General features: G+C 49.3%; 1 protein-coding gene across 4 annotated transcripts; it reads left to right on the forward strand.

Moving 5' to 3' along the window:
- The first annotated feature begins 3,366 nt into the window (after positions 1 to 3,366).
- Positions 3,367 to 10,947, forward strand: LOC137362121 (zinc finger protein 239-like). 4 transcript variants are annotated; one of them, XM_068026626.1, is made up of 3 exons: positions 3,367 to 3,480; positions 9,614 to 9,681; positions 10,162 to 10,947. In XM_068026626.1, exon 3 carries the CDS (start codon positions 10,264 to 10,266, stop codon positions 10,891 to 10,893), a length of 630 nt encoding a protein of 209 aa, XP_067882727.1. In that variant the 5' UTR covers positions 3,367 to 3,480; positions 9,614 to 9,681; positions 10,162 to 10,263; the 3' UTR covers positions 10,894 to 10,947. The 4 variants fall into 4 exon arrangements, with proteins under 4 accessions (XP_067882727.1, XP_067882730.1, XP_067882729.1 ...); XM_068026628.1 differs by lacking the exon at positions 3,367 to 3,480 and adding an exon at positions 3,601 to 3,665; XM_068026627.1 differs by lacking the exon at positions 3,367 to 3,480 and adding an exon at positions 4,023 to 4,096.
- Positions 10,948 to 13,287: the final 2,340 nt, after the last annotated feature.

A 13,287-nucleotide genomic window follows, 5' to 3' on the forward strand; every position in this document is an offset into this window, starting at 1 on the left:
GTCTGGCACGGCAGCTTGGCTGAGTGCAATGCACAGCTTGTGACATGTGGGATGTCGAGGATGCACCGTGTGTCCTGGACAAACACATCTGCAGGAAGTGTCACCGGCTGCACAAGCTTGAGCTCTCGGGTTTGGATGTCGAGCAGTGGCTGGAGTCACTGTGGTGCATCCACAATGCAGAGAACTACATGGCTAGCAGGTTTAGGGAGGTGATCACACCACAGGTTAGGAGCATGCAGGAGGATAAGGAATGGGTAACCCACAGACAGTCTACGAGAACCAGACAGGTAGTGCTGGAGTCCCCTGATATGATCTCACTTGCTAATCGGCTTTCCATTTTCGATACTGGTGAGGGTGATGGTTCCTCAGAGGAGTGCAGACAGAGCCACGTTTGTCAGGTGGCTCAGCTGCACAGGAGGGGTGGAGGAAGAGTGGAAGAGCAGTCGTGATGGGGTATTCATTAGTCAGGGGAACACAGAAGTCTTTCTGCAGCCGTTGGTCGGACTCCAGGATGGTGTGTTGCCTCCCTGGTGCCAGGATCAAGGATGTCACGGAACGGCTACAGGACATTTATCTGGGGGAAGGTGAACAGCCAGAGGTCGTGGTCCACGTTGGCACCATTAACATAGATGGAAAGGGTAAATGAGGTCCTGACAACAAATTTTAGGGAACTGGGAAGGAGATTAAAAAAGCAGGGCCTCAAAAGCAGTTATCTCACGATTACTCCCACTCCCATGTGCAAGTGAGCATAGGAATAGGAGAATTGACTGATTAAACAGGTGATTGGAGAACTGGTGTGGGAGGGAGGGCATCAGATTTCTGAGGCACTGGGACAGGTGGGACCCATACAAGATGGACGGGTTGCATCGAAGCAGCATTGGGACTAATATCCTCACAGGGAGATTACTAGTGCTGTTGGGGGGAGGGTTTAAACTAGATTGGTAAGGGGATGGAAACCTGAGAGGGAGTTCCGATTGGAGGGAAGCAAAACTGGTAACTTGTCAGGGGTATGGGAACCAGGGAAAAAATATCAGACCGGAACACCAAGGTGCACAGAATACTGGGAGAGATAGTTAGCACTGGAGTAGGGAATAGCAAGTTATAAGGTGGGGTCAGAGTCAGGGATAAAGTAATAAAGTCTAAATCCGGGTTAATGTGCATGTATGTGAATGCACAGAGTGTGGTTAATAAGATTGGTGAGGTACACGTGCAGATTGCCATGTGGAAATATGATGTTGTGGCTGGAACAGAGAAGGGCAGGACTGGGTGTTAAATATTCCTGGATACAAGGTGTTCAGGAAAGAAAGGGAAAGGGGCGGTGGAGTATTGATTAATGAGAACATTGCCGTGTTGGAGAAAAAGGATGTCCCATTGGTGTCGATAAAAGAATCAATTTGGCTGGAACGAAGGAACAAAAAAGATGCATTTACATTGCTCAGTGTTGTCTACAGGCCACCAGCGAGTGGGAAGAACGTGGAGGAGAAAAAATGCAAGGGAATTACAGAGAGGTGCAAAAATTATCGGTTGTTCCAATGGGGGACTTTAATTATTCAAACATATAGTGGGATAGTAGTAGTGTAAAGGGCAGTGAGGGGCCAGTGTTCCGAGAGTTGTTCAGGAAAATTATCCACAACAGTATGTTGCTAGTCCAATGAGAAAGGAGGCACTCCTGGACCTGGTTCTTGAGAATGAGGTGGGCCAGGTTGATCAATTATCAGGAGGGGAGCATGTCGGGGAGATTGATCATTGTATCATAAGATTTAGGCTGACCATAGAAAAGGATAAAGAACAATCCAGAGTAAGAGTAATTAACTGGGGAAAGACAACTTCAATGGGGTAAGAATGGAGCTGGCTGAATAAATGAGATTCAAAAGTTGCCAGGAAACCTGATAGCTGAACAATGGGTAACCTTCAAAAAAGAGAGAGTTCGGGCACAGTCAACATATGTTCCCTCGAAGTGGAAACGTAGGGCAAGTAAATCCAGAGCTCCCTGGATTATAAAAGAGGTAGAGATTATGATAAAGAAAAAGGGTGCTGTTTTCCTTGAAGAGAAGGCTGAGAGGTGATTTGATCGAGGTATTCAAAATCACGAGAGGTCTGGACAGAGAATCATACCTTCGAGACAATGTCCCAGACACTGCCATCACCATCCCCAGGTGTCCCACGAGCAGGACAGACCCAGCAGAGGTGACGGCACAGTGTATACAGTCAGGAGGGAGTTGCCCGAGACGTCCTCAGCATGAGCTCCAGACCCCATGATGTCTCATGGCATCAGGTCAAACAGAGTAGATGGAGAGTAACTGTTCCCACTGGTGAAAGGATGGAGGACGAGAGGGAACAGATTGAAAGTAATTGGGAAGAGAAACAAAAATAACATGAGGAAAAACTTTTCCACCCAGCGAGTGGTTAATGTGTGGAATGCACTGTCTGAGAGTGTGGTGGAGGCAGGTTTAATTGAAACATTTCAAAGGGAATGAGACAGTTTTATGAAAAGGAACTAATGGAGCTGCGGGCTGACAGGTCCCGGATGCTGATGGATTCATCCTCGGGCTTTCAAAGAGAAGCAAATGAGGGAGGAACTGCGCAGAATCTGTCCTCCTGTCCCGCCCCCTTTTCCTATTGGTCCGGAGTTGCAGTCAATCAACTGGATATTGTGAGCTCAGAGGTTAAGTCCCGGGTGCGCAGGCGCATTGCGGATCACTGTTCGAAGGCGGCGGAGAGACGCTTGTGAGTCGCTTCTGCAGCCGGTAAGTGGCGGCTGGTGGGCGGGGAGGCTTCAGAAACACCCGGTGTAGGCCTCAACACCCCCAATAACAAACTCCCGGTCCTGTGTTTGCACCGAGCGGGCGGCAGCTGCGGGAAACTGAGCTCAGTTATAAAGGGGCCTGGAGGGAGGGAGGAACCATTTGGGACACAGCACAGGGCAGGAGGTCCCTCCTCCCCCACTCCCTGGTTCCACAAAGACTCCCCTTGGACGGGGCCACACCTGGGCAGGGCTGGCTCAAGGTGCAGGAAGCTGCTAGGCTGCGCTGTGGACTGGGAGGAGTGGGGGGTTTGACTGACAGGCCTGGGGAGGGGGATATCAGGGCAGGTACACACACTGCTCCCCCTTTTCCTCCTGGGATCTTTTACTGGAGTCGTGTTGCTGAGTGTTTCTAAACTCTGTCTCCCTATCCCGGTAATGTCGGTGGATTGTAGGTTGCTGTGAATGTTGGACTATATTGTTTCTCCTCATTCTTCCTCCCTCTCCCACTCCGAGTTCCAGGCTGCAGGCACTGGCTGTTTGATGTGCCTGAAACATTAAATATGTTTCTCTCTTCACAGAGACCTGCTGAGTATTTCCAGCATTTTCTCCTTTTATTTCAGATTTCCAGCATCTGCAGGACTTTGCTTTTGTTTCATTGCACGAGTTGCTCACAAAATCAAAGGCAGTGAAGGTGCTCGAGCTGGACGGAAGCAGTCGTGTCAGATCCTCAGTGGGTGAGAAATCGCCGAGTGCAGGGGAGGAATGAAGCTGGTGGATGTGCAGGGAGGCTTCAGAAACAGCCGATGTCGGCCTCAACACCCCCAATAAGAAGCTCCCAGTCCCGCGTTCCAAGGAGAACAATCCCAGCTTCTCCAACCTAACCTTGTAGCTAAATTCCCTCATCCCTGGAACCATTCTGGTAAATCTCCTCTGCACCCTCTCAAGGACCTTCCCATCCTTCCTAAAGTGTGGTGATCAGAACTGGATGTAATACTCTAGTTGTGGCTGAACCAGAGTTTTATAAAAGTTTCCCTTAACTTCCCTGCTTTTGCACTCAATACCTCTATTTATCAAGCCCAAGATCCCGTATTCTTTGCTAACTGTTCTCAATATGTCCTGCCACCTTCAATGATCTAGACATATGAACCCCCAGGTCTCTCTGTCCCTGCACACTCTGGATCTGTGCCATTAAGCATATATTGCCTCTCTCTTTCCCTTCTGACAACCTGGAAATTTTCAGGATGTTAGAACTGATAGTATAGATCAGGAGTGTCCAGTCTTTTTGCATGAGGGGCTACATTCAAAATGTTGTCCTGCATAGGGGGCCAGAGGTGAGCAACGTTCAGAAAGGTAAAGGTGTTAGAAATTTATTTGACTGTTCATCAAAATAACAAAAATGTGCATTTTTGTGAATAAGCTTTAAATGAGGAAACTAATGTATTAACTTACTTTCCCAACATTACGTTGAACACTGATTTAGTGAGTTACCTGGCATGGTTTTTGCTTGCAGTCGTAGACATTGTCTACCTGCACACTTGATGTAGCGATGCAGAGAATTCCAGATAGATTCCATTTGTGAGGAGAGATGTTGATCTCACACTCTCCCTGTCTCCTGCTCTCTCTATTTATTTTATTCAGAGATACAGCACAGAAACAGGCCCTTTGGCCCACCGAGTCTGTGCCGACCAACAACCACCCATTTATACTAACCCTGTAGTAACCCCATATTCCCTACCACCTACCGACACGAGGGGCAATTTACAATGGCCAACTTACCTATCAACCTGCAAATCTTTGGCTGTGGGAGGAAACCGGAGCACCCAGTGAAACGCCACGCGGTCACAGGGAGAATTTGCAAACTGCGCACAGGCAGTACCCAGAATCGCTCTCTCCCCCGCTCTCTCGCTCTCTCCCCCGCTCTCTCGCTCTCTCCCCCGCTCTCTCGCTCTCTCCCCCGCTCTCTCGCTCTCTCTCTCGCTCTCTCCCCCGCTCTCTCGCTCTCTCCCCCGCTCTCTCGCTCTCTCCCCCGCTCTCTCGCTCTCTCCCCCGCTCTCTCCCCCGCTCTCTCGCTCTCTCCCCCGCTCTCTCGCTCTCTCCCCCGCTCTCTCGCTCTCTCCCCCGCTCTCTCGCTCTCTCCCCCGCTCTCTCGCTCTCTCCCCCGCTCTCTCGCTCTCTCCCTCGCTCTCTCCCCCGCTCTCTCGCTCTCTCCCCCGCTCTCTCGCTCTCTCCCCCGCTCTCTCGCTCTCTCCCCCGCTCTCTCGCTCTCTCCCCCGCTCTCTCCCCCGCTCTCTCCCCCGCTCTCTCGCTCTCTCGCTCTCTCCCCCGCTCTCTCGCTCTCTCCCCCGCTCTCTCCCCCGCTCTCTCGCTCTCTCCCCCGCTCTCTCGCTCTCTCCCCCGCTCTCTCGCTCTCTCCCTCGCTCTCTCCCCCGCTCTCTCGCTCTCTCCCCCGCTCTCTCGCTCTCTCCCCCGCTCTCTCGCTCTCTCCTCCGCTCTCTCCCCCGCTCTCTCCCCCGCTCTCTCGCTCTCTCCCCCGCTCTCTCGCTCTCTCCCCCGCTCTCTCGCTCTCTCCCCCGCTCTCTCGCTCTCTCCCCCGCTCTCTCGCTCTCTCCCCCGCTCTCTCGCTCTCTCCCCCGCTTTCTCGCTCTCTCCCCCGCTCTCTCGCCCTCTCCCCCGCTCTCTCGCCCTCTCCCCCGCTCTCTCGCCCTCTCCCCCGCTCTCTCGCCCTCTCCCCCGCTCTCTCGCCCTCTCCCCCGCTCTCTCGCCCTCGCCCCCGCTCTCTCGCCCTCTCCCCCGCTCTCTCGCCCTCTCCCCCGCTCTCTCGCCCTCTCCCCCGCTCTCTCGCCCTCTCCCCCGCTCTCTCGCCCTCCCCCCGCTCTCTCGCCCTCCCCCCCGCTCTCTCGCTCTCCCCCCCGCTCTCTCGCTCTCCCCCCCGCTCTCTCGCTCTCCCCCCCCCGCTCTCTCGCTCTCCCCCCCGCTCTCTCTGTCTCTCTGTCGGCCTCTGTCTCTCTGCTCCGCTCCCAGGGCCCGGTCATCCCGGCAGCCTGCTCCCGGGGCCCGGTCACCACGGCAGCCTGCTCCCGGGGCCCGGTCACCCCGGCGCCCTGCTCCCGGGGCCCGGTCACCATGGCAGCCTGCTCCCAGGGCACGGTTACCACTGCATCTTGCTGCTGGGCCTGCACCTCATCAGACGGTGATGAAGAGCCTGAGGCCCAGGCCGAGTCTGTACGCAGGCAGAGCCAGTGCTTGGCCTGGGTCCTGAGCTCACGGCCGGGAAGGCTGCACTGGATATGGAGTTTGGGCGGGAAGCGCCGGCAGAGAAGCAGCTCAGCCCGGGCACCGCCATCTTAGTAAAGGAGCCAAAATATCAGGTACTGAAGCTTGTCTGTCATCTTGGTAAAGGAGGACATGTGCAGTGAGGCGTCTCCGACATGTTGGTAAAGGAGCTGTAATCATTGTCAGTCACTGAATGTTTTGGCAGGTCCGATGGATACCATTGGCAGGCTGGATTCTGGCCCATGGGCTGGATGTTCTGGAGTGTCGAACTCGGAGATGTAGAGTAAAGGTTAGAGCCAGACCTTTCAGGAGTGAAGTTAGGAAACATTTCTACACACAAAAGGTGGTACAACTTTGAAACTCTCTTCCACAAACAGCAGTTGATGCGAGATCAATGTTCATGTTAAATCTGACATTGATAGATCTTTGTTAACCAAAGGTATTAATGGAAATGGGACAAAGTCGGGTATATAGAGTTAGATCACAGATCAGCCATGATCTCATTGCCTGGTGGAACAGGCTCGAGGGTCTAAATGGCCAACTCCTAGAATCATAGAAACTTACAGCACAGAAGGAGGCCATTTAACCCTTTGTGCTTGTGCTGGTCCTTTGAAAGAGCAGTTGTGTTTAGTCCCACACACCCACTTGGTGTTTGTAAGCCTGTAAGTCCCTCATTCTCAAATACCTGTCAACTCCCTTTTAAAATGACTGATAGAATCAGGTTCAACCACCTTGTTCAGGTGGGGCGTTCCAGATCCCGACAACTCTCTGTTACAGAAACTGCGGAACTCAATGTTGAGTCCGGAAGGTTGTCAAGTCCTGTTCCTCGAGCTCCCATTGGAACAGGGCAGGAGGCCGAGGACAGAGAGATCAGAGTGGGAGTGGGATGGAGAATTAAAATGGGAAGTGATTGGAAACTCAGGAACATGCTTGCAGACTGAATGGAGATGGTTCTCAAAGTGATCACCCTATCTGTGTTTGCTCTTCCCAATGTAGAACAGATCTCATTGTGAGCAGTGAATATAATATACAAAATTGCCAAAAGTACAAGTAAATCACTGTTTGGTTTCATCCCACAAAACCCTGCGAATAGCCCAAAGGGATTTGAAGAGTAAAAGTTACAAAGTTACAAAGACGAGAGTGGTCCTAAAGGAAGAGTGCTAAATTGGGGGAAGGCCAACTATACCAAAATTCGGCAGGAGCTGGGGAATGTAGATTGGGAGCAGCTGTTTGAAGGTAAATCCACTTTTGATATGTGGGAGTCTTTTAAAGAGAGGTTGATTAGCGTGCAGGAGAGACATGTTCCTGTGAAAATGAGGGGTCGAAATGGCAAGATTAGGGAACCATGGATGATAGGTGAAATTGTGAGACTAGCTAAGAGGAAAAAGGAAGCACACATAAGGTCTAGGAGGCTGAAGAAAGACGAAGCTTTGAAAGAATATCGGGATTGTAGGCGCAATCTGAAATGAGGAATTGAGAGGGCTAAAAGGGGTCATGAAATATCTTTAGCAAACAGGGTAAAGGAAAATCCCAAAGCCTTTTATTCATATATAAGGAGCAAGAGGGTAACTAGAGAAAGGATTGGCCCACTCAAGGACAAAGGAGGAAAGTTATGCGTGGAGTCAGAGAAAATGGGTGAGATTCTAAACGAGTACTTTGCATCGGTATTCACCGAGGAGAGGGACATGACGGATGTTGAGGTTAGGAACAGATGTTTGATTACTCTAGGTCAAGTCGGCATAAGGAGGGAGGAAGTGTTGGGTATTCTAAAAGGCATTAAGGTGTCCAAGTCCCCAGGTCCGGATGGGATCTATCCCAGGTTACTGTGGGAAGCGAGAGAGGAAATAGTTGGGGCCTTAACAGATATATTTGCAACATCCTTAAACACGGGTGAGGTCCCGGAGGACTGGAGAATTGCTAATGTTGTCCCCTTGTTTAAGAAGGGTAGCAGGGAAAATCCAGGTAATTATAGACCGGTGAGCTTGACGTCAGTGGTAGGGAAGCTGCTGGAGAAGATACTGAGGGATTTGTGGTTTTGTGCAGGGAAGGTCATGTCTTACCAACTTAATAGAATTCTTTGAGGAAGTGACAAAGTTGATTGATGAGGGAAGGGCTGTAGATGTCATATACATGGACTTCAGTAAGGCGTTTGATAAGGTTCCCCATGGTAGGCTGATGGAGAAAGTGAAGGCGCATGGGGTCCAAGGTGTACTAGCTAGATGGATAAAGAACTGGCTGGGCAACAGGAGACAGAGAGTAGCAGTGGAAGGGAGTTTCTCAAAATGGAGACGTGTGACCAGTGGTGTTCCACAGGGATCCGTGCTGGGACCACTGTTGTTTGTGATATACATAAATTATTTGGAGGAAAGTATAGGTGGTCTGATTAGCAAGTTTGCAGACGACACTAAGATTGGTGGAGCAGCAGATAGTGAAGGGGACTGTCAGAGAATACAGCAGAATATAGATAGACTGGAGAGTTGGGCAGAGAAATGGCAGATGGAGTTCAATCAGGGCAAATGCGAGGTGTTGCATTTTGGAAGATCCAATTCAAGAGTGAACTATACAGTGAATGGAAAAGTCCTGGGGAAAATTGATGTACAGAGAGATTTGGGTGTTCAGGTCCATTGTTCCCTGAAGGTGGCAACGCAGGTCAATAGAGTGGTCAAGAAGGCAGACGGCATGCTTTCCTTCATCGGACGGGGTATTGGGTACAAGAGTTGGCAGGTCATGTTACAGTTGTATAGGACTTTGGTTCGGCCACATTTGGAATACTGCGTGCAGTTCTGGTCGCCACATTACCAAAAGGATGTGGATGCTTTGGAGAGGGTGCAGAGGAGGTTCACCAGGATGTTGCCTGGCATGGAGGGCGCTAGCTCTGAAGAGAGGTTGAGTAGATTAGGATTATTTTCATTAGAAAGACGGAGGTTGAGGGGGGACCTGATTGAGGTGTACAAAATCATGAGAGGTATAGACAGTGTGGATAGCAAGAAGCTTTTTCCCCAGAGTGGGGGATTCTATTACAAGGGGACACGAGTTCAAAGTGAAAGGGGAAAAGTTTAGGGGGGATATGCGTGGAAAGTTCTTTACGCAGAGGGTGGTGGGTGCCTGGAACGCATTACCAGCGGAGGTGGTAGATGCGGGCACGATAGCGTCTTTTAAGATGTATCTAGACAGATACATGAATGGGCTGGAAGTCAAGAGATACAGACCCTTAGAAAATAGGTTTAGATAGAGGATTTGGATCAGCGTAGGCTTGGAGGGCCGAAGGGCCTGTCCCTATGCTGTAATTTTCTTTGTTCTTTGTTCAAACCAATTGCTGGAATATTAAACACCACCCCAGCTGTAAAGAATATTAACACAGCAGATATAAACCCCACTGTCAGAATGAATATGGTTCAGTCCTGGATGTGATTAACAGCAGCAATAATTACAGAATGCAACAGCTACAGTCACTTGTGAACTCACTGGTGTCTCAGCATTTTGGATATCGATTAAATTCCTTCCCACAGACGGAGCAGGTGAACGGCCTCTCGTTATATTATTATAATATAATACTATCTTTAATATCATCTAATAAGATATTCTTTCTTACAGTTCAGTGGGATGTAAACAGTGACCCCAGCACCTTCAGGAGAGATGGTGCGAAAGCCCCTGTGTGCAGAGTGAGCATCAAATCAATGTGTGTAAATCCTCTCCTAATACCCTGTAAAAGGAGGTAATAAAAGTCATCACTGTCAGTACAGGATAGAAATTCAGAACAGACAATTCGAGATCCTATGGAACATTTTATTCCTCTCTTGTTTCCCCAAAGCTGTAAATCGCAGTCCCACACACTCTCCCTCCTCCCTGTGCTGAAATCCAAACCCATGACACCATCTGCACCATTTCTTTCCTCCTCTGCCAGTTTTCTCCCTCCCTCGACTGTGGCTCGGTTCAGTTCTCCAGCCCCTGTGTGCTGAGTGAGAATAAAATTAATGAGTCAATGATTTTCTCTCCTGCTCACTGGGACCCTGAAGCCCCGCCCACTCTCTGTTCTGGTCCCACAAATTACCAGATTCATTCAGCTCAATTTCACAACTTGTCTTTGTGTTTTTGTGGGTTCTCTCTCACTCCCTTTTTCCTGTTGTAACTTCATGTTACAGGGTATTAGAAAGGGAGGATTTGCGGACAGGAAACTCAAACATCACCTCAAGATGTGACAGTCACTCGATTCATCAGGATCTGAATATCATCGGCCTTTGATCATGGAAGCAAAAAGTGTGGAGAAACCGTACACGTGTTCTGTGTGTGGACGAGGCTTCAGCCGATCAGCTGGCCTGTCGAGACACAAGTGCAGTCACACTGGGGAGAAGCTGTGGAAATGTGGGGACCGTGAGAAAGAATTAAATTACACGTCTGAGCTGGAAACTCATCGACACAGTCAAACTGAGGAGAGGCCGTTCATCTGCACTGAGTGTGGGAAGGGATTCACTCAGTTATCAAACCTGCTGACACACCAACGAGTTCACACTGGGGAGAGGCCGTTCACCTGCATTGAGTGTGGGAAGGGATTCACTCAGTTATCAAACCTGCTGACACACCAACGAGTTCACACTGGGGAGAGGCCGTTCACCTGTACTGATTGTGGGAAGGGGTTCATTCGTTCATCCGCCCTACTGACACACCAGCGAGTTCACACTGGGGAGCGGCCGTTCACCTGCATTGAGTGTGGGAAGGGATTCACTCAGTTATCAAACCTGCTGACACACCAGCGAATTCACACTGGGGAGAGGCCGTTCACCTGTACTGATTGTGGGAAGGGATTCATTCGTTCATCCACCCTACTGACACACCAGCGAATTCACACTGGGGGAGAGGCCGTTCACCTGCACTGAGTGTGGGAAGGGGTTCATTCGTTCATCCACCCTACTGACACACCAGCGAGTTCACACTGGGGAGCGGCCATTCACCTGCTCTGATTGTGGGAAGAGATTCTGTCTGTCAGGGAACCTGCTGAAACACCAACGAATTCACACCGGGGAGAGGCCATTCACCTGCACTGATTGTGGGAAGGGTTTCACTCATTCATCCACCCTGCTGATGCACCAGCGTGTTCACACTGGGGAGCGGCCATTCACCTGCTCCGTATGTGGAAAGAGATTTACTCAGTCATCCCACCTGGTGTCACACCAGTTCATTCACACTGGGGAGAGGTCATTCATCTGCTCCGTGTGCAGGAAGGGATTCACTCAGCCATCCTATCTGCTGAGACACCAGCGAGTTCACAGACAATTACAGGGGTTGGATTCTGCTGTTGCTGCTGTTAATCATAGCCAGGACTGAACCACGTTCATTCTGACAGTTGGGGTTTATTTCTGATGTCAATTGCTCCTCTTGGACTGAGCGTCTGCCCCACAGCATCTCTCATTCATGTGTGACTAGACCATCATGTCTTCAAACCTCATTTTCAATTTAAATCAACTCAGTAAATGTACTGAACAAAAGATGAACAATAAACAGATCACAGGCCAATCCTGTAACTCTATATTGACAGGAGAAAGTCTGTTCTTTAGCTCAAGAATGAGGCTGTTTAAGCTCTGTGTGTTTCTAAGCACTCGTAGACTGGAGCTGTTGGACAGACAGGCTGTTCACAACTGTTAACATGTCAGATAGTGAAGGAATTACTCTTCAAGTAAACTCACCAATTTATAAGCTCAGACTCCGGTCCCTGCTGTAATTAATACTCAGCATCCATTAGTGTTGATTTACAGTCAATCACTGAATCGTCTGGTTAATCTTTGTTACTTGTTTTGTGAAATACTCTCCCTATTAGTGCTGAACTGCTGGATAACTCTGATTACATTTAAATGTGTTTCTACATGTTTATAAAGTGTCTGTGTGTCCAGATTTAACTAAGTTGTGATTTGTAACCAATAAATGATGTTTCGGGTATGACTTGTCATCTGGTATCTTGGTGATTTGTCAAGAAAGATTTAATTCACTCACTCAGCAGCTCGAGAGGAACCAGACTGAGGTTTAATGAACATAAGAAATAGGAGCTGGAGGAGGCCATTTGGCCCTTCGAACCTGCTCTGCCATTCACCCAGATCATGGCTGATCTCAACTCCACCTTCCCGCACTATCCCCATATCCCTTAATTCCCTCAGTACCCAGAAATCTATCAAACTCTGTCTTAAATATACTCAATGACTGAGCATTTCAGTTCACTGCGGCGTCGCCGACTGTAACATTCACTTTCACGGTCTTAAAGCCGTTAACATTGCTCAGTTACCATCTCTGTTTCGAGGTTACACACGTTCCATTCACACCAGTGTTCATTTGGACCTTGAACTGAGTCTATACACTTAGGTCCGACCGCTCGGCAGACACATGCTACAAAAGCAGGGCTGGCCTTTGGAAGGCCAGCGGTGGGTTGTTGACAATACTTCTTTGGGCAATCTTCTTTGACAAGGGATGTGAATTGATGAACTGGGTTTTGTTTTCATGGCAGATGATGTTTTTCTCATGAAATGATGTTCTGTGATGAATTAATGGAGAAAGAAACTGGAACACACTCCCAAAGGGGTGGTAGCGGCAGGAACACTCACAACATTTAATAAGTATTTCGATGAGCACCTGAAACACCATAGCATCCAAGGCTGCGGGCCAAGTGCTCGAAATGGGATTCGAATAGATGGGTGCTTGATAGCTGGCACAGATACGATGGTCCAAAGGGCCTATTCCTGTGCTGTTTAGCTGCATAACTCTAAAGTTGATGAGGGTAGCGGTAATGTGATTGATGTTGTGGAGATGGAGTTTAAAAAGCATTTGGTGAAATACCACATAATCAACTTGTTAGAAAAATTCAAGTGATGGAATTAAAGGACCAGTGACAGCGCGGATACATAATTTTCTGAGGTCCATAAAACAGAGAATAGCGAGAAGAGAAGAGGACTGATTTCCAGGGTGATGGGGAAAAGCTGGATTGTGGGATTAAACTGACTGATCTTTCAAAGAGCTGGTGCAGGCTCGGCGGGTCGAGAGGTTTCCTTCTGTGCTGTAAACTACACTGATTCCATCATGTTAATTTTAACATACACTGGGAGATGCAACTCAACTCAAGGCTCAAAGACAATGATTCCCCAGAATATGTCTAATTTAAGCAATTGTCTAATGCCTTGTACCAATGATTTAATTAGAAAACGCAGTAGCTGTTGTGCTGTGATGGCCCAGTGGTTAAGGCATTGGACTTGAAATCCAATGAGGAATTTCCCTGCGCAGGTTCAAAC

The sequence above is a fragment of the Heterodontus francisci genome, unplaced genomic scaffold, assembly GCF_036365525.1.
Source record: "Heterodontus francisci isolate sHetFra1 unplaced genomic scaffold, sHetFra1.hap1 HAP1_SCAFFOLD_2297, whole genome shotgun sequence".
Classification (NCBI taxonomy): Eukaryota; Metazoa; Chordata; class Chondrichthyes; order Heterodontiformes; family Heterodontidae; genus Heterodontus; species Heterodontus francisci.